Source organism: Chrysoperla carnea, chromosome 5 (assembly GCF_905475395.1).
Source record: "Chrysoperla carnea chromosome 5, inChrCarn1.1, whole genome shotgun sequence".
In the NCBI taxonomy this organism is placed as follows: Eukaryota; Metazoa; Arthropoda; class Insecta; order Neuroptera; family Chrysopidae; genus Chrysoperla; species Chrysoperla carnea.
Window position 1 is genome coordinate 57574988 of NC_058341.1, and position 25471 is coordinate 57600458.

Below are 25471 nucleotides of genomic sequence, written 5' to 3' on the forward strand. Positions count from 1 at the left end.
TAACAAGCACTGATAGTGATAATGATATCATATAAATTGTAAGAATAGAGTGTGCGAGAAAACATTGAGTGTCCGTAATTAAGAGACAGAACGTTGCCGAGCTACCGTATCATTTCCTTTATGGCGACGTCATCATATGATACATAGATATACGGTAGCTCTTACTCTATTCTTATAGAATCTTATTGACTGATATTCAACTCTGTCTATATAAGGTATTTCAACTCAATCAATTGTTTATTTTTACTTGTTTTATATCGACTCATTCACTTTCTTGCAACTTTTTTATTTTGTAGCTAAAATCGTGCTTATACAGAAATAAGACATAATGCTACTCAACCTTTTAAATTTATGCTACATGAGCAAAAATCTGAAAATAAACATTGAATTTTAATATTCTAAACAAAAAGGTATTATTTCCTTTATAAGAATTGAAGGGAAAGAGAAACAAAATAAAAACTTTTAAAAACGCTTTTATTCCACAATGATATAATTGAATGTATAAATTAATAATAATCAATGAACCCCTAATTCGTCGCATCACACACGATGAGAATTCAATAAAAAAATATATTATTCATTTTACTTGAACTCCAGCTAATGTTTGCGCAACAATTGTACCCTTGCCCGGCACTAGAAGTGGTTTATCTTTATAGCATACAGTCAACGATGCATTTGTTTTTAAATCAGGTGCACATGTTTCAAAGATTTTCTTTTTTGGATTTAATTGTGCATCCGGATTACGTTCATATCCTTCACAATGTACCAAATCACCAGGTTGAGCACCTTTAGGTGGTGACAAAACTTCAACTTTTTCGGGGGTAGAAGCACACATAACCATTGCTTCGGATGTCACACCACGCATCTAAAATTAAATAGAAAAGTTAACGAGCCTCATCTTCAATGTCTTGGATAGCTTTGGTTAAAATTAATCTAAGTACTTACTTTAGCTGGTTTCAAATTGCACATTAAAACAACAAGACGGCCTTCTAATTCCTCTCGTGGAACAAATTTTACTAAACCTGAGACCACAGTACGTAGTTGTGGTTCACCACAATCGATTTTTGAAACGTATAAACTATCAGCATCTGGATGTTTTTGGACTTCTTTGATTAAACCAATTCGCATATCTAAACGTCCAACGTCAATTGGAGCTTCTGGTGCAGCAGGTGCAGGAGCTTTTTTCGGTTTATCAACTTTTTCAGCATTTTTAGGTACTTTTTCTTTCTTGTTAGACGATTTCACTTCTGGTGCTGCGGCTGTTTCAATTTTAATTTGAGGGACGGATTCAGGTTTTGTTGGAGTTTTATCATTATCAGTTTTTGAACATTGTAACTTCTTCTGACCAGGTAATGGAACTTGTTTTACGCCGCGATTTGTTTCTAATTGTATTAGTTTACGTTTTGTAGCTTCAATTTCGTCACGTAATCGTTTGTTTTCAGCTTCTAGTTCCCGCACGGTACGAGCAATAAGCTCATTTCGTAATATTGTCATCTGGAATTACAGAAATTTTTATATTTAGTAGTTTTTTTTTAATACATTGATCATAATTAGACGTAAAAGTGGTTTGAAACTCCGGTCTGGGTTCCATTCTTATTTTGTCATTATCTAAATTATATCTAACCCAAAAAATTCAAAAATCGTTTTACTCAGCGATTGGATTAATGGTTGTGGAAATACCGCCTTGAATAACTTCGAGATATCGTTCTTCTAGGAGATTTTAGGTGTTATTTTAGAAATTATTCGCCCAATCATAAAAAATATCCCATTTTAAAATTTTTTTTAATCCAAATTATGTTATTTACTGCGTTTTGTCTTGAAAATAATTTTTTTCCCATTTTTGAAATTATCTTTAAAAAAATCGAGAAAAGTGGAAAAAAAATTATTGATAATTTCGATAAAATTCATTATATTTTTAAGGGTATTGATTAAACAACTCCCTCCTACTCTTTCGATGATTGTGTATTGTTAATATTTATCAATAAGTAATAAACAAGCAGTAAATAAAATAAATTAATCAAGAAGTTATTGATTGGAGCTCTTAGGGTCACAGACACCGCGGCTTAATTTAATTTGTAATTAAATTTCATTTTTTATACGCTTCATAAATTTTTACACCTTTTGAGTGTAAACAAAAGATTGATAACAGATTTCATAATATAATAAAAAATTTTTAATATTGATTAATCAAATAATACATCATGTATTGGGATGGGTAAAATTGTAAAACCTTGAAAATTATTTTTCAAACTTAATAACGGTAAAATTATCCTCCTCCGTTTAGGTGGATCTTTTTGGCCTACATAAATAAATTATTTGATTAAATTATGTATAAAGAATATAGTTTTTTTACATTGAGTTACGGCCTAGTTTTTTCCGAAATCCTTGAATTTATCTTTATAAGAACATATAAAAAATTTTAAATTAACTTAACAAAGGAAATTAAAAAAAAATTTAATACATGATTCTAAAGAATAGTACCGTAAAAAAAGGTCAATCGAAAAACCAAATTTGGAAAAAAATGTTTCTATGAATATTTCAGGAAACAAGTAATAGTAATAGACAATCAAAATTTATTAATTGAAAACCTTTTTTCGAAGGTTTACTGTTAGATAGTCCAGTTTTTATTCACCTCATAATTTCGCCTCACCCCGTTCTACTCGTTGATTCTTTTCCTGTGGCTATGAAACTAATTGTTATATGGATATTATTTTTAGCTATAAAAAATCTTTTTAGAATTTTAACGTTATGAAATGACATTTAAAAAAGAGTTCCTTAACTTAGGAATATAATCAAAGATTTAATTTATAATTTAACCTTTTATTTAATAAAAGTAACAATTCGAAATTTAAAAAAATTTCAAGTTTCTTTAAGTAGATATCTATGAAATCCATATGGACAATTTTTTAATTTAAAAAATTTGTAAGTTTCTAAAATACTAACATTATGAAAATAGATTCTAAAAACAAATGCTTAATCTTAAAAAGAAATTTTTTCAAAGCATTAATTTATAGCTAGATATCCTTTCTTTGGACAAATCTACTTGAAATAAGTTAAAAATAAATAAAAAATATGTCGAAATTTCAATTAAAATTATATAGTTTTAAGATACCAAAAAGTTCTGAAGTTTGAAAGTTATTCCATTAATTGAAAAATTTAACTAGTAAAGTCAAGTTGTTTTGCAAAATAGGTTGAGTTTGGACAAACCCGAATTTGGAATAGAAAACTTCAGAACAGAGATTTTATCAATAATTTGATCTTTACTTAAGTTTATTTTGGGTTCTTTTACAAATTATATTAACTGTCTAATTCTAGAATATCAATCGACGGCTTCAAACTTAAATTCTAAGAAAAATACACAAATTTTCATTTATAAGATTAAAAAAAAAATCAAAATTTCCATATAGCAACTTAAGTACCGTATGCGGCTTAACTGTTAAGATTACATCTGTCGATATTTTTAGAACAATTACACATAAACCAAATAAAATTCACTGTACCTCACTTTTCATATTTTTAATAACATTTTCAGTATTATTTGCATTATTTTTAATACGATTTAACACAACATTTGATGACATTTTCCACAATATTTGTCGAAGACTAAAGAACATAACCTTCAAAGGAACCACGTTTCAAAGTGGTTTCAAAACATCAAGGTATAATAACCTTGATTTAGGTCATCTGTCAGCACAGTCGTACTCAAACTGTTTGTTTTTAAGCCATAAAAAAATGTTTTTAAATTAAATCTTTTAATTTTAGCTTGAATTCAAATATTTAAAACAATACCATAGACGTTTTATTATTGATATTATTATTACTAGTACGGAAGCCATTTATTGACGATCAGTTAATCTAGAATTGTCAATCAGGATCAAACGTAAACAACTTTTGGGAACTTTGTTTTTGGAAAACCGTGAAAAATGGCTGATGTTCAAAGGCATTCAGTCCATACGCTAGTTTTTCGGTCGTTAAAACGATCGCATGATATGTTTTTATCGAACCAAGGACTTTTACCACCAGTTGATGAAAAAGCGTAAGTTAATATAACCTTACTATTTGTATTTTTAAATCGAACTTAAACTAAAAGTTTTCAATTTTGTTTAGCGAAAAAATAAAAATAGCAGTAAAAGCTCGTGATTTATATGGACTTGTATTTGAAGATGTTAAAAAAGAACAAGCCATGAAAGCTTTACAAGAAATGGATTCGGGTGACAATCCACCTCCTCCAGGGACAGCTGTTCCTGCAATTTTGGATAAACAATCAAATAATCCAAGTAACGCCCTAGTCTTACATTCAGAACACAATCACAGTTTAAACACAGCCTTTAACCCGAGCTCAAATGCTTCGGCTGGCGCATCTGGTCAAACTTTACAACAGCTACCAAGAAAAGCTCCATCGATGCCCAAACCAAAATGGCATGCACCATGGAAATTAAAGCGAGTTATTGCAGGCCATTTGGGATGGGTACGAAGTGTTGCTGTAGAACCGGGTAATGAGTGGTTTGCAACCGGTGCCGCTGATCGAGTTATAAAAATTTGGGATTTAGCTAGTGGACAGTTAAAAGTTTCTTTAACGGGTCACGTGAGTGCTGTCCGAGGTTTGGCGGTTAGTGATCGTCATCCTTATTTGTTTAGTTGTGGAGAAGATCGGCAAGTTAAATGTTGGGATTTAGAATACAATAAGGTATAGTATTTTATCTCCACTTTGTATAAAGATGGGCCTGCTTAGTGTAGTAATTTATATAATACAAATGACGAGGATAGAATGTTACAAAGTGTAACAAATTTGAATATTTTCCTAGAAGTATGTCTTTAGCATAAAGTAGGCCTTCGAATAAGAGTTAATTTTTTAAAATGTAAGTGTAGAAATGGTGCTCCCCGATTGAAATTTCATATGTAAAGCAGTTTTCAGTCTCAAATGCCTCCAACGCTTACAGTAATTCTTAGTCTTATTTTCGACTGCAACTTTACTTTTAGCAAGTTACCAAGAATCTTTATTTGAAACTAGCTGCAAACACCCTATTTGCTGGGCTTGGTTTGTTTTTCTAATTATGCAGTTATTGATTTGTCTCTATTTAACATATTAAAAAAATTAACGTATCGGCTACGGCTTTATATAGCCGCAGAAGCTACTCCCGCAATTCATACAAAATTCTCGACTGTTCCAAAAAAAATTTGAATATTCTAGGTCCAATCAAAACATTTTTAACATATTTAAAATAATTTAATAAATTTTAGAGCTTTCCAGATCATTTTTTAAATTTTTAGAACAGTCCAGAATATTCTAGAATGATTTAAATCATTCTCATTTAAAACAGTTTAATATATTTTATAGCTTTCCAGATTGTTCTTTAAATTTTTAAAACAGATCAGAATATTCTAGAATGATGAAAATCATTTTTACTTCATTCTATCATCTTTACTCCATTGATGGCACGCGACACAATATTTTAGGAACGTCCCCGATCACAAAGTTCACTATGAAGTATTATATTACTAACTGGACTGCAAATGCGAATGATGCATAATTTGTTTACGCATAGCATAATAGTCAATTTCGTTGACACAAGTTACTCGACTGCAAATGTCATTGTTCGGCATAGTAACTATTTCAAGAAGGAGATTTTCCAATAATTAATTATTTAGAAAATTTATTATACATATATACAGATAAACATATTAATTGTTTGTCTTTAATTTAAGGTTATTCGACACTATCATGGACATTTATCTGCCGTTTATTCATTGTCTTTACATCCAAAATTGGATATTTTATTAACAGCTGGTCGCGATTCAACAGCTCGTGTTTGGGATATGAGAACAAAAGCTAATGTGCATACATTAACCGGTCATACAAACACTGTAGCATCAGTCGTCACACAAGCCAGTGAACCTCAAGTTATAACCGGATCACATGACTCAACGATACGATTATGGGATCTAGCCGCAGGCAAATCGTTGTGTACCCTCACAAATCATAAAAAAAGTGTACGAAGTATTGTTTTACATCCAACCCTGTAAGTATTTTTAAGTAACTTCAACTTAACTTTACAACTTAAAATGGTTTACAATTTCATACTTTTATTTTTAGAAATATGTTTGCATCTGCATCCCCGGATAATATCAAACAATGGAAATGTCCTGAAGGCAAATTTATACAAAATTTATCAGGGCATAATGCAATTATTAATTGCTTAGCTGTAAATCCAGATGGAGTTTTGGTTTCTGGAGGCGATAATGGTAGTTTACATTTATGGGATTGGCGAACTGGTTATAATTTCCAAAGATTACAGGTTTGTATCTCTTTATATATTTCTCTAAATTAGGGTTTCTGCTCGAGAATTTGGCTTTAGTCAAGACGGGTAAAAAATACTCAATCCTCGAAAAATCCATTCATAGTGCTGAAATACATGGTATTTCAATTGTTTGAGTCAGTCAATTGTTTGTTTTCACTTTTTTTTTTTTTTTTTTTTTTTTTTAAATTCGATGTCGACACCACAATACAAACATCAGTAGTAGAATTTTTTTAATTATTTAAGAATTTTTATTTTTAAAACTAAGCGCCTAGAGAAATTTTTTGCTTAAAACTGATAAAAAAATATGCACTAGTGATTTCGTTGATTTTATTTTACTAATTATTTTTTATTTAATTAAAGACTGTACACTTGGGAACTTTTTGGGACCCAAATAATTATTTAAAAAAAATTAAATAGTACTACCCCCTACTCCTTACTTTTTTTAAAAATCAACCGAGTATAGTTTGTTTAATTTATTGATTTTTGTTAGTGTATTAATTATTAAGTGCAATTTATGGTAACTAAAAATTTACCATTTCTTGAGATCCTCGATAAATCCTGGTCGAGAATAAAAAAAGCCGAGAAACCAGAAACTCTACTTTGGATATACGTGTGGATGGATCACGAGTAATGAAAAAGTATACAAGCTGGAAAAATAAATATATTTCTTTGCTTTTTTCTCTCGATACAAATATTTTGCGTTTTTCAGGCTCCAGTTCAACCTGGTTCAATGACAAACGAAGCTGGTATATTTGCAATGACATTTGATCAATCTGGTACACGATTAATAACCACAGAAGCGGATAAAACTATAAAAATTTATAAGGAAGATGAAACTGCAACTGAAGAAACCCATCCAATTAATTGGCGACCAGAAATTTTGAAACGACGTAAATTTTAAATGAAATAAAAGAAAATTGATAACTTTTGTATATAAATTTATTTTTTAATAAAATAATTTTTTAATTTTAAATTTTTTAAATTAATACAAAACATGTTTTTTTTTTAATTAAATTATTGTGTTCCTTTTAGGAAATATATAAATAAAAAGATTCTAAAAAATATTTTTTTAAAGCGTGTGATTTTTTTATAAATAAAAAAATTCATGCAGAATGTGAGGGTTTTTGGAGTTAATAGACGTATTTATTAAATTTCATCGTCTAAATCGTATTCGAGTTCGGGATAATCACCACATTTAATGTTAGCTGGTTTTATAAAACCACCATATTTTGGAGGGCATGTGAAATATCGAACGTTTTCAAATCTGCAAAACAAAACAAATAGGATTGATAAAATGAAATAATATCCTCTTTAAAGAGCTCTTTAATTCTTCTCTAGCTATTTAAGCGCTAATATCGACAAAGTTGAAGCGATAGAAATGCGAATTTTTATTTGCAGTTGCGACAACACCTTCCTATGTCCTTTTCTCGGGGTTTCGGCCCGGGGTGCGAAAATCAGACGGCGTCATTTTTTTAGTCTTCGTAATTCAACTCGGGGCAACTGTGGGGTCCTTATAATAAAAATTCCACCATGCATATATGTAATATGCAAGGTATACTAAGTTTAGTCCCAAGTTTGTCACGCTTAAAAATATTGATGCAAAGCAAAAAATTTTGGTATAGGTGTGCATAAAATCACCTAATTAGTCCATTTCCGGTTATCTGTCTGTCTGTCGTCTGCCCGTCTGTCATCACGATTACTCAAAAACGAAAAGAGATATCAAGCTGAAAATTTTATAGCGTACTGAGGACGTAAAAAGTGAGGTCAAGTTCGTAAATGAGCAATATATGGCAATTGGGTCTTGTAAACCGTTAGAGATAGAACAAAAGTTTCAATGTAAAAAATATTCCTTATAAAAAATAACCAACTTTTGTTTGAAACATTTTTTCGTAAATATCACTGTTTACCCGTGAGGGCGTAAATTATATAGTAAGTAATTATGGGAATATGTTTTTGTTGTTGTTTTAAATAGTTTTCGTAAATCAACGTGTCGCCTTTCTTGTACAAATTTGTCTTTTTTTTCTCTGCCTAATAGTTGATCCGGTCCTGTGTATACGCATAATGGAGTTTGTTAAACACTTTTCAAAACTATTTAAAAAATGCTTAAATCATTAACAAACGTCCTCCAAGAACTTTGCGTTCAGGTTTCACGCACCCCTTGTATGTACGGTTAAAGACTGACAAGTACACATTTCTACCACTGAACCGACGCCTAAACTTCATCTCCATGAAAACTCTATAAAGGAACATATTGCGCAGAAACTCCTAGTTTCGACGGGGTCATCAAAACTACTAGGGTGGCTAAAATAAAAATTTTTTTACTTACGATCCATCATTTTTCCCTAATGGTTCATCAAACTGTACACCAACCCAAAATCCATTTCGACCTTCCATTTTGCCGACATATTTCACTTCTCCACGACGTTCTGGTTCAAGGGTTACCAAACAACGGGATCCTACTTTAATGTCACCAATCAATTTCTCTTCTTCAGCTAATTCTTCTGCCATTTGTTCTTTACGTTTACGCATTTCCTCTTCATTATATTTCCCTAATTTATTTTTCATTAAAAACGCTTTTAATGAATCTGGTTTCTTTGCATACTGTTCTGGAGTAAGTTCGAATTTTTCGATTTTTGCATTTTCGAATTCCGTGCATAAATTAAATGAGTCTACAACATGGATACGCATACCATCTTCGACTGGATATGATCCTAGTAACGCGTCATTGTTACTTAATTCACAGATAAATTTATTATCTTTCGAATATAATTCTAATTTCATTGTTGCAGCATTTCCACCTGTTACTAATTCTAATTTACCCTAAAAAGGTGAATTATCATCGTTTAATTCGAATTATTGTGCAAAAATAAATCAGATGGTGTCGGCAAAATACCATGTTTTACTTACCTTTAATTTAAATATTGTTAAGTCTTTTGGAAAACGTTTTTCATAGCCTAATGTCGCCTGTTTTGCAGAGTTTGTAACTGTGACATTAACGATATCTTGGGTGACGACCTTAAATTCTTCCGTCATTTTTTACAAAATTTCAAGACACACACTTCAAACAAATTCAATTTAAAAAAAAATGACTAATTATGACAGTCACAAGTAGTATTTCTTTTATTGTTACATTTGTTTAAAAGAATTGTATCTATTATTTTAATATCATTGTAGCAGTGGCGGATCTGCAGTCAGTAATTGATTTTGTTGGGTCTCTTAAAAAATCACGATCGAGATTAAAGTGTTTTAAAATGGCACAATAAGAATGTTTATTAACTTAAATCATCACCTGATAATGAAAATGAATTTTCTTTTAGCTCACTATTTGTAGTTTTACAAACATTATTGACTACCCCCTCCCCTCTTCATGAAATTAGAGGTTTTGCGTTTTAAACACTTGGAATTCGAAAGTCCAAAAATTTGGTCCGGTGATTTTTACTTATAAAAAATTTCAAAAAAAACCTCCATGTGAAAACACACATGGAGGTACATAACAAAATTCTTCTTAAAAAAATTAAGAGAGTCGAGCGACGTCTGTAAATGAACAATTTACAAAAAAAATTAAATTAAAAAAAAATTTTTTAGGGGCAATTATAGCTTGTATTGTATAGTATAAAGTAGAAAATAATTATTATTGTGCGTCACTCATAAATAGCTAATTGAAAAATCATGAGGCGCTCCGAATCATCCTTAATATTAAAAATTGTGCTTTTAAAAAAATCATGTATGAGTGACCCAAAGAAAAATTAGTTTTTATTTTTTAGTACAATGATTTGTTATGTACTTTCTTGCACTTTTTTTGTACAAATGTGTAAATAAAAAATCTTTATTGGTTTGAAAAATAGATCAGGCAACACCGGCCTGAATTAATTCTAATTTCGAATACTATGTCGTTTAAAACGCAAAACCTCTAATTTCATGAAGAGAGAAGCGGGTTGATTAACATTTTTTGTAAAACTAACAATGGTGAGCTGTACATGACTATTTGTAAAAGCTGGGCGCGCTCAATTTAAAATATCAAGGACGATTCGGAGCGCCTAAATATTTTACGAAAAACTGGAAACATCAAATAAAAACTAAAAAATAAAAAAAAAAAAAAGGAAGGGGATATATTTTAACAAAATGCATAGCACAGCCGTCAGAAATCAGAGAATATATCTGTAAAATATTCTCTAGTGCTTAATTGGCATGTTTTCATTGACACTCGGTATATTAAGTAATGGCGCGTAACTTCAAAATGTTTATTCTCAAAAACTACTAATAATTAGTCAACATATTTTTTAAGTCAATGGTATGATTCGAACAACTTGAACTTAGTTCAAAATCAATTTTTTTTCTCGAATTTATTAAAATGGCCAACAACGAAGAAGATATTAAAAAATTAATAAAATGTGTTAATTTTGCAACAATCAAGCATCGGAATCAACGTCGTAAAGATCCACAACAAACGCCATATATTAACCACCCAATCGGTATGATACTTAACAAAATATAATTATTTTTGAAAGTTAAACAAAAATTAAAAAAAAATACTATTTACATTTATAGGAGTGGCTTATATTTTGACCAACGAAGCTAATATTACAGACTTAGACGTGATTCAAGGAGCTCTTTTGCATGACACAGTCGAAGATACAAAAACTACTTTCGAAGAAATTGAGGAAAACTTTGATGCGAAAATTAAAGAACTTGTTCGAGAAGTAACCGATGATAAAACTTTACCATCTGACGAACGCAAACGGTTACAAATAGTTCATGCTCCGACATGTTCCCATAAAGCAAAATTAATTAAATTAGCCGATAAATTATATAATTTAAGAGATTTGGAACGTGCTACTCCACTTGGTTGGGATAGCAAACGGGTGCAAAAATATTATGAATGGAGTAAACAAGTTGTAGATGGTTTACGAGGTACAAACGCAAATCTAGAAAAAGAATTAGATGAAATTTTTGAGCGACATGATTGTAAATAATATTTTTTGAATAAATACTTTTTTTATCAACGTTTATGTTTTTAACCTTAATTAAATAACCCCTCTAGCGAATGTTTTTTAAACTATATCAAATGTCATTCATTTTCTAACGTGGTTTTCAAAACGATAACCTGAAAATATGACATCGAAAACACAGACGATGTCGAAAGAAAAGCATAAAAATAAAAAAGTAAAAGTTTTTAAAAAGAAAAAGAAATTAGAATCCGACGATGATGTGATCTCTAGATTACAGTCCCAATACGAAAATGTAAGTAAATAAAATTATCAACCAAAAGAGTTCTAAAGCAATTTCTAAGATTCCTATCCGTTATTCAAAAATCTTAAACAACATATACTCATTCTTTTCACTGACAATTGAAAACTTTAACTTTTCTTTCAGATTAACGCTAATGAAATCAGGTCCTTTAAACATTTCCCACTATCGTTTAAAACGTTGAAAGGTTTGAAAGATAATAATTATACAGTACCAACAGAAATTCAACGTGACAGCATTGGATTAAGTTTACAAGGACATGATATCTTAGGAGCAGCAAATACCGGAAGTGGGAAAACTTTAGCATTCTTGATTCCAATTCTTGAAAAGCTTTATTGCATGAAATGGACACGTCTAGATGGTTTAGGTGCATTAATTATCACTCCAACACGTGAGCTAGCTTATCAAATATTTGAAACACTTCGAAAAATTGGTATATATCATGACTTCTCAGCTGGATTAATTATTGGCGGGAAAGATTTACATTTTGAGAAGAAACGTATGGATAAGTGTAATATTGTTATTTGCACACCCGGTAGATTGCTCCAACACATGGATGAAAATCCATTATTTGATTGTGTCACAATGAAAATTTTGGTTTTGGATGAAGCAGATCGATGTTTAGATATGGGATTTCAACAAACTATGAATGCAATTATTGAAAATCTACCACCAGAGCGTCAAACTTTACTGTTTTCGGCTACCCAAACAAAATCCGTGAAAGATTTAGCCCGATTAAGTTTAAAAAATCCCAAATATGTGGCAGTACACGAGCACGCTAAATATAGCACGCCACCTGGTTTAAAACAGAGCTATATAGTTTGTGAGCTTCACGAAAAAATGTCGGTTCTATGGTCATTTATTCGAAATCATTTAAAACATAAATGTCTCATATTTTTGAGCAGTTGTAAACAAGTGAAATATACTTATGAAATTTTTTGTAAATTGCGACCGGGAACAAGTTTGTTAGCGCTATATGGAAGTTTACATCAATTGAAACGAATGCAAATTTATGAGTCGTTTAGTCGAAAAAAGAATGCAATTTTATTTGCAACCGATATCGCTGCACGAGGTCTAGATTTCCCAGAAGTAAATTGGGTGGTTCAAGTAGATTGTCCAGAGGATGCTAATACGTATATACATCGTGCGGGCCGGACTGCGAGATATGAAAAAGGTGGTGAAAGTTTGTTAATTTTGTTACCGAGTGAAGAAGAAGCCATGGTTAAACAATTGGAGGATAGACGAATTCCAATAAGTAAAATCAAGTAAGTGATATTTTAAATTCTTCTAACACCCCTCCCCACCTGTACAAATAACTATTATATAACTTTAGATTCGATAATATTGTTGATAATTATATCGAAAAACACAATAGGGTATTCTACTATTTTTGAAAAAGTACTTCAAAATGTTGATTTTGCTAATTAAAAGTCACCAAAAATTTATTTCGGAAAAATACACACGTTTTCTTGCCAAAAACTTAAATTAAAATTTAAGGTAAGAGGTTAAAATGAGGTAATATCGGTATCATAATACGAAATAACACAAATAAGTTTGACAGATATATTCATAGACATCTGATTATAATAAATATAAATACTTATCTATGTGTATATTACTAGCGACCCGCCCCGGCTTTGCACGGGTGCAATGCTAATACTAAATACACTACAGAAAAACTGTGAACGTTGTATATAAAAACATAGCGGCCCGCTCTGGCTTCGCACGTTTATAAAATATATAGCCTATGTGATTAAAATCGATCCAGTAGTTTTGATTTATTCATTACTGCCCGTGGCCCGCACGCGTTAAATTTGGAGTAAAACAATCCCCCTTTCCCTATACCATGAAGATTTCCTGCTATCTTTGGAATATCTAAATTCATACACTACATTTTTACTTATTTACTTTTTACATTTTTAACTATTAACCTCAAAAATAGCAGTACTTCTCCACTATTTAATGGATGTTATTATACATATAAACCTTCCTCTTGAATCACTCTATCTATTAAAAAAAACCGCATCAAAATCCGTTGCGTAGTTTCAAATATTTAAGCATACAAAGGGACATAGGGACAGAGAAAGCGACTTTGTTTTATACTATGTAGTGATACCCAACTGACTACACTGAACTAACTGATGGTCTATGGCTCATACCGATATGACATCACAGCAAGGCTTGCCCGCGGTTTAGGTCACGTGATATACAGTTTAAAAATTACTTTTATTTTAATTTTAATAATTTAAAAGAAAAATGTGCTTTTCTGACTCAAAATCAGAATATTTAAGTATATTTTTACATAAATTTTAACTTTTTTCAAATTTGATAATTTATTTTTGACTAACAGAAAGTTCTAATCGCAGATCTAAAGAGTATTGGTTTATTTTTTTCAGAGTAAATCCAAGTAAATTACAGAATCCACAGCGAAAAATGGAAGCATTTCTAGCAAAAAATAACGAGTTAAAACAATCGGCACAGCGTGCGTTTGTTGCTTATGCAAAATCTGTATTTTTAATGAAAAATAAAGATGTATTCAATATAAATGCCCTCGATACCGATGCCTATGCCATGTCGTTAGGTTTAGCTATACCGCCAAGAATTCGATTTTTACAACGACATAATAAAAATCAAACCCAAAAAATTGAAAATAATTCGATAAAGTTAGAATTTAAAAGTGAAGATGAAGAAGATAATGAAAGCTCCGATGAAGAGAGTGGTAAATCAACTGACCACGGTGAAACTTCTGAAGAAGATAATACAAAATCTGAGGGACGTTTTGGAGCTTTAGACAACGATGATTCAGAGGATGATATTTTCCAAGTAAAGAGAAAAAATCATGATATAGAAGATGCAGATTTGCCCGACGATGTGCCTACTGGAGAAGACGCCCAAAACTTAAATAAATCAAAAAAACCTTTGACCAAAGCCGCACTAGCAAAACGATTATTGAAGAAGAAAATTGTCGCCAATAAAAAAACTGTATTTACGGAGGAGGGTGAAGTTTTATTGGATGCTACTAAAGAGAAACAATCTGAACTTGCTAAGGAATACGAAAATGAGGATGAAGCTGGTATTAATATTGAAAAAGCCAAGTTGGTACTTCGAGAAGAGGATAAATTCGATAAACAACGGTTTAAGGAAAAAATTAAGGCAAAACATCGTGCGGAGAAGAAGAAATTAAAAGATGCGAAAAAACAAGAATTGGAAGGCGAACAAGATGATTTTGGTAGTGATGAATCTGATGATGAACCTGACTTGTCATGGTTACCAGATCCTGATAAAATTTATGGGAAGAAGAATTCAGATGAAAATGAAACTAGTGAAAAATTTGACGAAAATGACGAAGATAGTAATAGCGAAGATATCGAAGATTCAGAAATTGATGATCAGGAATCTGAAGAAGAGGAAATTTCACAAGTACATAAACCTACAAAAAGAAAATTGATAACGAAAAAGGATGTAGATAATTTTGATAAACCACCCGTTAAAAAATCGAAGAAAAATTTGAAAACGTTAAGTGAAGATTTAACGGTGAATGAAGCCGAGGAATTAGCTATGAAATTATTGTCAGGAAGTTGAAAATTGTTATTTTTAAAATAAAAGTTTAAATCTTATAATTATGTTTTTTATTTATAAATATAAAATACTATGGCCAATTTTTTTACAGTAATTTTTCTAAATTAATTTGTTCTAAAATTTCAGTGCTTTTCTGCTTTTAATACTTTAGAATTTAAGTTAACCATTAAAGCTTAATAATGATTATATAATTTAAACTTTAGATCATAAAAAATCTACTTAAAAAAATTACGTAGCTATTGTCTTAGGCAACTCAGCCTTTGATGCAAATTAGAAAGATATTAAACTACTTCAAAATTGCAAGATTTTGTAGCTAATTTAACATTTTTGTAATCAGAGAGAAAATAATAGAAAAGGTACGTATCACTTCTAGAATTCGTAATTTGAAACACGAAAGTAAATTTTCCTTTTTTGGAATAGAATTATTAAAAATCTGAAGAGAAGAAAAAATTTTGAAGAATTACATGGCAAATTGAATAATTGAAATGGACTTATTGACACATATGATATGTGCGAAACTTTGAAATGTATAACTTATATTTAACCTTGGTAGAACTAGACATATTTAACTCTGTTTTTTTGTATAAAAACCTAGCTGTCATTATAGTTGTTAAGAAGACGAAGTTTCGGAAAACGGAAGTAAATATTTAATACCTAATACTGCATCTTACCTAAATATGTCGATCGTAACTGATGCTGTAAATCTCCGTGACCCAGGCACCCATAACAATAAAATTTATTGTTACATAATTAAAATAATTGCGCATGGGCGCCGCATTACAAAATCCTTTGCAAAATTGTTGCAAAGTTCATTTGTTTTCGATAAATAATAAAAAACATCCTGGTGCTGTACGATTTTTTGAGGTCGATTTTTGATTCATACATTTCGACTTAATTAACCGACGGCGCGTCTGCAAAAATACTGTCAATATTATCGAAATAATCCATAATTGAAAATGTCATTGCAGTCTGTTGAAGACTGGCAAGTGACCATCTTCAGTTCGAAGTATCGTCTGAATTCTTTGTTGTTGCAAACGCTTGCTAGAATTGATCCAGCAGATTACTGTATGTTCCTGAGTAATCTCAACCATCTAATATCAAACTCAAGATGTGCGCACAACGTAGTTTTAATTAACACATTATCAAGAATTCGCAATTATTGTTTTTTTTTATTGATTTCTTCATTAATATTGATATAATCAATATTTCCATTATGTACTTTTGTATATTTGAAGACGCGCCGTCGATTGATATTAATTTTAAAAAATGTTTCGATTTGCAATAGAAAAATTATCTCGAAATATTCTTCAGCACCCGATACAATATTGTTTATCGAGAATGAAATATGACAACGCACACTTGTATTTTCAAAGACGTACAGTCGTCAATTGTTACTGATTTTAACTCGAAAATATATGAATTAACAAAAGAAAATCGAGCTTAAAAAATCGTACAGTAACTAGATGTTTTTTTATTACCTATTTATCGACAACGAAAGGACTCACAATAATTTTTCAATGGGGTTTGGAATGCGATATCCATGGGAATTAATTTAATTATGAAACAATTAAATTATATTGTTTAAGGGTGCCTGGGTCACGGAGGTAATACAGCAACAGTTATTAATATAGAATTTAAAATAATACACTAGTTCCCTATTGTCTTTCAGGAGATGCCCTTCCATTGATCAATCTTGTCTTGCCACATAATTTTCCCTACCAGTGAATCTTAAGAGAAATGGAAAGAATGATCCATTCGAAGAGTTCCATTGGTAGAAATATCTATTTGAATATAATTAAATTTTTTAATATTTTTGGAATATAAGAAATCTTTTTTATACATTAACAATTAACAAGTATAAATTTTCTAAAAATATTTTCACTTCAAGAATGATAGGAATGTGATAACAAAAACAGGTTATTCCTAGAAATATAAATTTTTCTTAAAGTAAATCTGATAGATACAGGTTCGTCAACAGTGGTGAATGATTTCCTGGAAAAGCGTCTTGTCATTGACTTTTGTTAAGATTCAACCAATCTTTTGGATTTTTCAATATTTCAATTAATTGACCTTCCTTAGTTTGTGGGTCTGGAATATGCATGTACTCCCATCTCTAAAAAAAAAAAAGATCAAAATACAAAATAAATTATAATGAGAAGTGGAAAATTGCGTATGAAACGTACCGCTTCTAATGGTAATGACATTAAAATACTTTCATACCGCGCTCCGGGTGTGTACAATCCAAATTTAGTACCTCTGTCGTAAATTAAGTTGAATTCCACGTATCTTCCACGACGAAGTAATTGCCATTGACGTTCTTGCTTACCATAAGCATCAAATTTATGTTTTTGAACTGAAAAGAACGCATGAATTTAATTTTTTTTTAGTGTTTTAGGAAATTAACCTTACCCATTGGAACATACGATGGAATAACAGCCTCGGCGCAAGATTTAACAAATTGAAAACAACTCTTTTGATCTGGAGTGTCTAAATCATCAAAGAAAATACCACCAACTCCACGACGTTCGTTTCTATGAGTTATGAAAAAGTAATCGTCACACCATTTTTTATATTTTGGATAGTAACTCTTGTCATGTTCATCGCAAGCTTCTTTTAAAGTTTTATGAAAATGTTTGGCATCTTCTTCATTTAAGTAATATGGAGTCAAATCAGTTCCACCACCAAACCACCATTGAACATTGTCTCCATCACGAACTTCGAAATATCTAGAAAATAAGTTTTGTTAAGAATCTCTAAACATATAATTAATTTTTTTGTATCAGTTTAATAGTTATAATTGATTCTCATTTCAGGCTATTTAGAACTTTATAAAATATGTCCAATGATCATTTTAGGATTTTGAAATGATCAATAATTTAGTTTTTTAGCATTGTTTTCCAGCTTTAAAAATTGCCTTTTTGTAATTTTTCCAAACGTTAAACTGTCAATAGCATGAAAACGCTGAACTTCGGGGCCTTTTTCACGTGAAATGACCTAAAAAACCTAGGGTAGCTATACTTGGTTCAAAAAAATGTCATTTGACTGTTTCTATAAGCTTTTCTGAATCAGGTGTCAAAGTGCGGTTCACACACAGAAAGTGGCCTATTTGTGGTAAAGATTCTCAGAAATTGTAATAATTGCCATTAACAGTCGAAGAAAGTGAGATAATTAGATAATTAAATGCGACGATAAAGACAGTAAACTGTTTATATTTTAAGTTTTGAACTTCATATAAACTGTCCAATTAAATTATTTTACAGTTTTTTGATAGTCTCCTTCATATAAACAAGTGCACGCCTAATAAGTTTACTGACTTTCAGTGAGAATGGAAGAATTTTTTAAATTTTTATCAACAGCAATATCTCGGAAATTAGGCATCAGATCGAAATTTGGTAAATAACTTTTTCGTTCATCTTGATAGGCTTGTTCAGAAAGTGCAGACTTCTACAGTAAATTATAGAAAATTTATTAATTGTTCCAAGTATCATAGCATATATAAGTAGTCCTGAAGACCCATCTATATAATTTTTGAAACGTTTTCTAATAATGACGTTTTACCACCTTTTCCGCTGATAATTTCATTTATCAGTTCCTAAATTATTTCGAGATTTTGAGTGCAGAACTATAAATTAAATTAATTTTTGTTGTGACGGCGGGAATCAAAGTCACTACCCTAGGCATACCGCGAACGGAATTAGTTACGCTTGAACCAATTGAGCTACTATTGTTGACTGACTTGAAGAAACACCTATATAATATTCGAAACGTCTTCTAATAAGAATGTATAATATTAAATGTTCCAAATATTATCGACCTAATGAAGGCGAATCTATTGAATTTTCGGAACGTTTTTTAATGATAATGTATAGTATTAATTGTTCTAAATATCCTGAAATTATAATAAAATAGGTATATAAACATATTTTAAATTTTTTGATAAATTTACCTATAATTGAAATGAATTGTAGGAACTAATGGATTTCTTGGATGTATAACAGAACTGACACCCGCCGCAAAGAACGGTAACGGACCATCAGTTAAAGTTTTACCCCTAGATCGCATTTGTGCAACAGCTGCTTTCGGTAATGTCCCTTTAACCACCGAAATATTCACACCACCCTTTTCAATAACACTCCCACCTTGCATAATACATGTAATTCCGCCCCCACCTTCTGGACGTTCCCAACGATCTACCTTAAATTTAGTTCCATCTAATTCTTCATTTTCTAACGCTCTACAAAAATCAGTCTGTATTTTCATAATCATTAGCTCCATTATTGATTTCATATCATCAGAATTTTTCGCCAGTTCATCTAGCGGTGTAATTGGATCAGCCATAAAATTTCGTTTATCTAATAATACTGATTCAGCCATTTGTGCTTTTTTTAATCCTAAATATGTTGATAAACTGATACCAACAGTGGCCGTGCCCCATATTCTGTAAAAGGTTTACCGCAAAAAAATTAAACTCCCAACAATTATACTAAAATATTAGTACAAAATATCTAATACAGTTAGCGTTGCAAAAAATGTGTTGCATTAGCAATTGTTTCATTTTACCTGAGTTTTAAAGCAATATTTCGTTGATTTCGTGATAATGAAAGTGTTGAAAGTGTATTAAAAGTTCGTATAAAAATTTTCGTAGCCATTTTTCTTTCTATAAAGAATGCCACGTTAATAAAAAATTAATATTTATGTAAAATTAAATCATAAACAATTTTAAAGGTGTAGCAAAATTTTTAACCTATAAACCTTGTTTAAAAATTACTCAGCTGTTTGCATTAAATATCATGAATTCCTTTCAAAAAACAAGGATCACTAGTATTCATATAAAAGATAAACAACTGTCTGTCTTTTTTTAACAACGTAATATATTACAACTATAGATTACAACAATACTCTATCTCTTTTTTTAAATTTTGCCGCTATAAGCAACGATGTACGATTTGAACTGTAAGAGAAGGATGAAGTTAATTGAAGATTGTGTTAGATAAAGATAAACAATATTTTACGAACAGTTATCTATCTTTTTATTATTATCGAATACTTTTAATGACGGCAACAAGTAACTAGGGTAATTAACCCAGTTGATGGACATTTGTAAATTTAAATTGTACTAGAAAACTTTTACTATTGTTACTTTTGAACTTCGCTAAAATTAAAAAACAAAAATATTTTTGAGTGCTTAAGAAACATTAAAGTTATTAAACTACTAAATGAGGAAACTAAAGAAGGAATTTGTAAAATGAGGAAAAAGTCGTCTATTAGTATTAAACCACACAAATGATAAACATCCCACAATCTACAAGAAATGCTAAGAACAATGGAGAGTCAAATACGTATCATATAATCTCCCAAAAGAATAAATTGCATTCATTTTTGACAAAATGTTATACTTCTTTTACTATTCTATGTTCGTTGTATGTTGTGTGATGTATGTCATATATCAATATATGCGATACCTTTAAAATAGATATCCAATATTCACTATCTTAGGTTTTTTAAAGTTATCTATTCGCTGTCCATAAAATACATACAGAATAGAGAGGGGTAACATAACCCTGTGGTTTGGGACAGTTTATAAAAAAACTGTGTATTTTGCTTTCATTTTAAAAACGTAATTTAGGATGTTTTTAGTAGATGTAACGGACACATCTTCCTGTTAGCTGTTAATTATGTAAGTAATTAATAGTATGCATGGCTTACCATTTTATGACATATGTCATATATTCATGAAGGCTGTGTCGTTACAAATGATAAAATTTTAAATCAAAATAAAGCATATGCATATTTTTTTTTTTTACCGTCATTTGAATTTTCAAAATTTTACTGTATTTGAGAAATAAAGATTACATAAAGGTCACTATACACGGTGGATCAAGAGTGATATTTTTCATCACGACTGACAATCGTGAAGATTGCCGCATATGAACTCGATTTTTAGATATTTTTCGGGTCAAATTATCCTTATATGAACTGAGTTTTACGAAATTCGGAAAAAAAGTTTTTTTTGTGATTATCGTATACGAAAAGCAATTTCTTGGATTTATTTCAGGCTATCAATTAAACAATATTTGTCTAATTGGTAAATAAATTGGATTTTCTATTCTATTGTGTTCTAATTATTACAGGAAATCTAAAAGTAAGGAAATAATTTAGCAGCCTTAATTCAATTTTTTGTAACGTTTGCAATCAATCCATTTCCATAAAACTGTCCATCGGTTCGTTATGATAATGAATTTAAAAGGCAGCAAGCAAAAATTGAGGTAGAATTAATTTTTTTAATTGTAAAAGAGAGAGGAAAAGTTTCAAAGACAGCAAACATTGATCGATGTTCGATATTCGTATTCAAATAATTAACTATTTTAGTTGTTACCAGTGGCAGATTTAAGGAAAAGGGCCCAGTGAGCAAAATCTATAAATAGGGCTTTATTGTCTTCGTTAATCATTTTGGTGCCCCGTTTGTGGTGCCCTTTCACACAAATTTGTCTTGAAACAATGTGTCTCCTTTTTTTAAGTCTTCCTTAATGAACTTCGTTCTCTCTTTTACTGCCCTCTTATAAAAATTTTACCCTTTACCCCCTGCTTTTCGGGCCCTATTTCGAGGACCCAGTTGGAAACTGCTCTAATTTATAAAAGTGAGAATTGGTGCTAAAAATTTGAAATTCGTTGGGTGTTGTTTCTATATCGTTTCATCATATTAATGAGTTTTCACACATGATTTCGTTATTTATGTACTAATAATGCCTATATTTATATTACTTAGAAATACAGGCATTATTATGACATCAATGATACAAACATTGTGTGAAAACTCCAATTAATAAAACCACGAAACGTTATAAAACTTTTAAATATTTCCGCTAGTGCCGCTAAATTAAGTTCGGCATGCAACGAATAGGGAGGAAAATTGAATTAAGATCAGAATATAATCGATATAATTTACAAAATAATCCAATTTATGGCTTGTCAAGCCTTAACTTTAAGGTTATATTTCAAACACGATGTTCCTATGAAAGTTTTTTTTTTTCATTTTGATAGTTTCTATCACCTTCTAAAGTTTAATTTAAATTTTCTTTAAACATTTCTACGTACAATTCGAATCCATTTGCTGGGTGCATTACCCTATCATAATATGTTGACGTACGTCGTTGATGATTCCAGCAAGGAAAATGTGTAAAAGGTATTATTGATCGATCGGCTATGTTAACCGCATTGCTGTATATACACAATTTTCCATACATATGAAAATTTTTTTTTAGTTTTTCCCTAGAATAATATTTCGATTAGATATTTTACATTTAATTAAAAGACGATGTACTTTTCAATCGAAAATAATTGCGTTCGAATGCAAATTATTAAATGGTTTTTCGTCGATTAATTGTATATGTTTTCCGTTACACTTTTTATTTTATTTTTTGCTCGAAATTATTATAGAGCAGTTTTTCGACGCAGGCGTTTCGTAAACCATCGTTGCATTATATGAGTATTCGTCTCTGATTTTAGGAATATATTGTTTAAAGATTATTACCGAGAGAGGTGTATGTATATATTCCTATATATGAATTGAAGTGCTGGCAATTATTATGTCAGTTTACGGTGAGTCGTGCTAACATCGGGCCATGTATTTGCGGTATGATACTACAAATTTAGAATAAATAATTCCCAATCTATTGATTATTTTCAATATATTATGGAAAAAATATAATATTTTAAGACTTGTTGAATGTTTCTTTAAAAAAAATTTTAAATAATGCAGTTTTAAAAATTTAATTTTTTTTGCAATGTGTGTGAATTAGTGATCGAAATTTTATTAACGCCGTATTCGTATTAAAAAAAGTGGACTTGAGAAAAACAAAAACTGGTGTGCACTTTGCCACTGTGTGCCATTATGGTCAATATTTGAAGGGGGAGCAGTTTTTTTTTCTGACATTCGAAATTTCTAACTATCCAAAATGAAGCGCGGTGATAAAGATCGTAAAGACATGAAAAAATTCACGTTTAAAGGTGTACTTGATGGATTTCGGTCTAGTGTTCAACAATCATCTAGACCCGATCAAGAAATTCATGAAACACTCCGTTCGGAACATTTTGATGTGAAAAAGGTAAGTCCCCACTACAGTATTGATTTTGTTATTATTTTTTTTTTGTGCTGCAGAAATAATTTTTTTTTTCATTTTTGTGATAAGAGGACAAGTTTGATAAAAATGTGTGAAGTTAAAACTGGGTCGACTCGCCACGGCGGTTTTTCATATGCTATTTCGTGATTAACTACCATTAACAATTGTAACAATACTATATTATTTTCCGTTTTAAATTATTTTTCCTTGTTTAAGAGGGGAAAAATCGTTATTTACAAACAAGTTGTTTATAGGTAATCGATATTTTATTAAAAAAAATAATGTATAATTATTTCTTATATTTTGTTTTTATCTTTGGGTGTTAAAAGGTTAAATTTTTATCGCAAATATGTTTAGGGAATCATGGAGAGATTTTTTTTAAATTATAATTTTTAATTAACTGTTTATTTTTAGTTTATTTGTATTTTTTTTATCAAACTTCTAAAAATTACGTAAGTTTTGCGTGATGTAATATCAATAATAAAATTAACTACTTCCATGATTTAAACACAAAATGGAAGTTTTATGATGGTATAAGTAACAAGGGGTGTAACAAGGTACTAGTATACTTTTAAGATAATTTTGGAAGTTTAAATCTTCCATTGAGTCTCAAAATACTAAAAATTTCTAGTCATTCAGTGTAAAAAAGTTCTAATATTAAACTCTGAGGCGAATTTAGGCTTGATGCCGCTCTAGGAATGGTTTAATATGCCGCTCTTTTTGCTTTGTGAGGGAGTGATTATTATTAACTTTTTTTTTTTGGTATCCTAATCCTAATATTCTATTATCAGTTCCTAAAGAGTGATTGAATTTTCAAATTTATTTATATTTTTTATGAATAAAATTTTATTAAATTAAATATAATTTTAAATATAAATTATAAACTTGAATATAATTTTTCAAAAATAAATAATTAACATTTTATTTAAATAATCAATTTTAGAATCACTTTCTTCTTTCTAACTTTGGTTTGCGCGAAGTAACGTCGATTATATATATCTTTATAATCAATTTTTTGTACTAATTCAGCTTCAATAGGCAATAATGCAAAAGCATTAAGTCTATCTTGTCCCATGCTTGCGCGTAAGTAATTTTTTACCCTTTTTAAGGTGGAAAAAGATCTTTCTCCAGAAAAATTTGTAGCTGGGACTGATTAAACTTCCATTTTTGCTTAAATCATGGAAGTAGCTGAATTTTATTATTCCCTGAACATTTTAGTTTATTGTTTATTTCTTGAAGAGCTTGTGGTTTCCTGATTTTCTGCGACGTTTTCAATTCTTTATAATAATTTAGTGGTTATTTTGACAATTTCACCACAGGAAAATATTTGAATCCGATAAAAATGACTGATGACCATGTATTTCATCTATTTAAATTTTGTGCAGGTATAGGTAAATTTGGTTACTTCGTTTTTAGGAGATGAGGCTTTTTGCCTCAACATGAACAGAGAATAAGAAGCTGAGTTATATGGTAATACGCTCCTTACCTCTCAAGATTAAAGATTTAAAATTGGTCTTTCAAAATGATCGAACATCAGAATTGATTAAATTTAAGTTTTTTTATAGAAGTTTTTTTCTGCAAAAAATTTTAACTTCCATTACATTTTTTTGTACATGAAGATATTTGTCTCAAAGTTGAAAAAGTTAATTATGTAGTAAAATTAATATAATTACGTCTCTGTAATTTCAATAACGTCATTTGTATGTACGTAATATATTCACTGTGTTCAGGCAGAGGCTAATAACTCTCTTATTAACCGGAAATAGTTGAACAATTGAACTGTTTATTAAATAATTTTTTTTAAAATCTAATTTACTACTGCATGCTCACATGCATGGAAAATTTTTGAATTTAACCTAATATCATACGTCTAACCAAATGAATATTTCTAGCTTTTCGATTAGTTAACATAATTATTGATGTGAAACTAATGAATTTTTAGCTAATACGATAATTTGTTTAATTCGGCCTTGACATTGTTCAATGAAAAAAAAGTGAGACTAGTACTTACAGAATTATTATACAGGTATCTTAAAATAACTGAGACGTTTAGCATAAAAAATATATACCGTAAGATCGTCGCAGATTTGTCTTATTTTCTCGCTTATGTCGCGGAGGGAACTTAAGAGGATTTCAGTGTTGTTTAAAATGAAAGGAAATTTGAGAATTAGCTGTGACATATCGAAAAATTTGTTTTTTTAATTTTTTGACTCTTAGTTGTACTTA

At 30.1% G+C, this 25471-nt stretch overlaps 7 protein-coding genes across 12 annotated transcripts in view; 4 read left to right on the forward strand and 3 right to left on the reverse strand.

Moving 5' to 3' along the window:
• Positions 1–457: 457 nt before the first annotated feature.
• LOC123300268 (aminoacyl tRNA synthase complex-interacting multifunctional protein 1) lies at positions 458–3659 on the reverse strand. The gene is made up of 3 exons (XM_044882812.1): positions 3501–3659; positions 946–1494; positions 458–865 (listed from the first exon to the last, which is right to left on the reverse strand). Exons 1-3 carry the CDS (start codon positions 3612–3614, stop codon positions 578–580), a joined length of 951 nt encoding a protein of 316 aa, XP_044738747.1. The 5' UTR covers positions 3615–3659; the 3' UTR covers positions 458–577.
• A 171-nt stretch (positions 3660–3830) lies between these two features.
• LOC123300036 (pleiotropic regulator 1) lies at positions 3831–7206 on the forward strand. 2 transcript variants are annotated; one of them, XM_044882495.1, is made up of 6 exons: positions 3831–4036; positions 4108–4211; positions 4290–4687; positions 5707–6020; positions 6095–6296; positions 7009–7206. In XM_044882495.1, the coding sequence occupies exons 1-6, from the start codon at positions 3924–3926 to the stop codon at positions 7198–7200; spliced, it is 1323 nt and encodes a 440-aa protein (XP_044738430.1). In that variant the 5' UTR covers positions 3831–3923; the 3' UTR covers positions 7201–7206. The 2 variants fall into 2 exon arrangements, with proteins under 2 accessions (XP_044738430.1, XP_044738429.1); XM_044882494.1 differs by having other exon boundaries at positions 3834–4036; positions 4108–4687.
• A 152-nt stretch (positions 7207–7358) lies between these two features.
• Positions 7359–9417, reverse strand: LOC123300547 (tubulin-folding cofactor B). Its single transcript, XM_044883134.1, has 3 exons — positions 9207–9417; positions 8626–9119; positions 7359–7563 (listed from the first exon to the last, which is right to left on the reverse strand). Exons 1-3 carry the CDS (start codon positions 9330–9332, stop codon positions 7446–7448), a joined length of 738 nt encoding a protein of 245 aa, XP_044739069.1. The 5' UTR covers positions 9333–9417; the 3' UTR covers positions 7359–7445.
• A 1194-nt stretch (positions 9418–10611) lies between these two features.
• Positions 10612–11296, forward strand: LOC123300248 (guanosine-3',5'-bis(diphosphate) 3'-pyrophosphohydrolase MESH1-like). Its single transcript, XM_044882785.1, has 2 exons — positions 10612–10771; positions 10848–11296. Exons 1-2 carry the CDS (start codon positions 10651–10653, stop codon positions 11270–11272), a joined length of 546 nt encoding a protein of 181 aa, XP_044738720.1. The 5' UTR covers positions 10612–10650; the 3' UTR covers positions 11273–11296.
• Positions 11297–11365: 69 nt separating this feature from the next.
• LOC123300247 (probable ATP-dependent RNA helicase DDX10) lies at positions 11366–15163 on the forward strand. The gene is made up of 3 exons (XM_044882784.1): positions 11366–11540; positions 11673–12811; positions 13943–15163. The coding sequence occupies exons 1-3, from the start codon at positions 11412–11414 to the stop codon at positions 15126–15128; spliced, it is 2454 nt and encodes an 817-aa protein (XP_044738719.1). The 5' UTR covers positions 11366–11411; the 3' UTR covers positions 15129–15163.
• A 415-nt stretch (positions 15164–15578) lies between these two features.
• On the reverse strand, positions 15579–19838 carry LOC123299600 (oxygen-dependent coproporphyrinogen-III oxidase). The gene is made up of 5 exons (XM_044881859.1): positions 19686–19838; positions 19072–19563; positions 17535–17851; positions 17309–17478; positions 15579–17238 (listed from the first exon to the last, which is right to left on the reverse strand). Exons 1-5 carry the CDS (start codon positions 19772–19774, stop codon positions 17134–17136), a joined length of 1173 nt encoding a protein of 390 aa, XP_044737794.1. The 5' UTR covers positions 19775–19838; the 3' UTR covers positions 15579–17133.
• A 3022-nt stretch (positions 19839–22860) lies between these two features.
• The window catches only part of LOC123300953 (syntaxin-binding protein 5), a 574037-nt gene continuing 571426 nt past the window's right edge, over positions 22861–25471 (forward strand). For 3 of the 5 annotated variants that reach the window (XM_044883632.1, XM_044883634.1, XM_044883637.1), the window contains exon 1: positions 22861–23230. In XM_044883632.1, the coding sequence (XP_044739567.1) occupies positions 23081–23230 (150 nt within the window). In that variant the 5' untranslated portion in view covers positions 22861–23080. The remainder of the gene's footprint in view (positions 23231–25471) is intronic. The other 2 variants (XM_044883636.1, XM_044883633.1) reach the window with 1 other exon arrangement.

Excerpts from the sequence above, each read along its gene's own strand:
- LOC123300268 (XM_044882812.1), bottom strand. The coding sequence starts at position 3,614 with ATGTTCTTTAGTCTTCGACAAATATTGTGGAAAATGTCATCAAATGTT. Across the intron at positions 1,495-3,500 it reads TTAAAAATATGAAAAGTGAG|ATGACAATATTACGAAATGA; the intron begins GTACAGTGAATT and ends CTGTAATTCCAG. Across the intron at positions 866-945 it reads GCAATTTGAAACCAGCTAAA|ATGCGTGGTGTGACATCCGA; the intron begins GTAAGTACTTAG and ends ATTTAATTTTAG.
- LOC123299600 (XM_044881859.1), bottom strand. The coding sequence starts at position 19,774 with ATGGCTACGAAAATTTTTATACGAACTTTTAATACACTTTCAACACTT. Across the intron at positions 19,564-19,685 it reads AATATTGCTTTAAAACTCAG|AATATGGGGCACGGCCACTG; the intron begins GTAAAATGAAAC and ends AACCTTTTACAG. Across the intron at positions 17,239-17,308 it reads TGTCATTACCATTAGAAGCG|AGATGGGAGTACATGCATAT; the intron begins GTACGTTTCATA and ends TTTTTTTTTTAG.
- LOC123300247 (XM_044882784.1), top strand. The coding sequence starts at position 11,412 with ATGACATCGAAAACACAGACGATGTCGAAAGAAAAGCATAAAAATAAA. Across the intron at positions 11,541-11,672 it reads TACAGTCCCAATACGAAAAT|ATTAACGCTAATGAAATCAG; the intron begins GTAAGTAAATAA and ends CTTTTCTTTCAG. Across the intron at positions 12,812-13,942 it reads ATTCCAATAAGTAAAATCAA|AGTAAATCCAAGTAAATTAC; the intron begins GTAAGTGATATT and ends TATTTTTTTCAG.
- LOC123300248 (XM_044882785.1), top strand. The coding sequence starts at position 10,651 with ATGGCCAACAACGAAGAAGATATTAAAAAATTAATAAAATGTGTTAAT. Across the intron at positions 10,772-10,847 it reads ATATATTAACCACCCAATCG|GAGTGGCTTATATTTTGACC; the intron begins GTATGATACTTA and ends TTACATTTATAG.
- LOC123300547 (XM_044883134.1), bottom strand. The coding sequence starts at position 9,332 with ATGACGGAAGAATTTAAGGTCGTCACCCAAGATATCGTTAATGTCACA. Across the intron at positions 9,120-9,206 it reads TAACAATATTTAAATTAAAG|GGTAAATTAGAATTAGTAAC; the intron begins GTAAGTAAAACA and ends TCACCTTTTTAG. Across the intron at positions 7,564-8,625 it reads TTAGGGAAAAATGATGGATC|ATTTGAAAACGTTCGATATT; the intron begins GTAAGTAAAAAA and ends TTTGTTTTGCAG.
- LOC123300036 (XM_044882494.1), top strand. The coding sequence starts at position 3,924 with ATGGCTGATGTTCAAAGGCATTCAGTCCATACGCTAGTTTTTCGGTCG. Across the intron at positions 4,037-4,107 it reads CCACCAGTTGATGAAAAAGC|CGAAAAAATAAAAATAGCAG; the intron begins GTAAGTTAATAT and ends AATTTTGTTTAG. Across the intron at positions 6,021-6,094 it reads ATTGTTTTACATCCAACCCT|AAATATGTTTGCATCTGCAT; the intron begins GTAAGTATTTTT and ends TTTTATTTTTAG.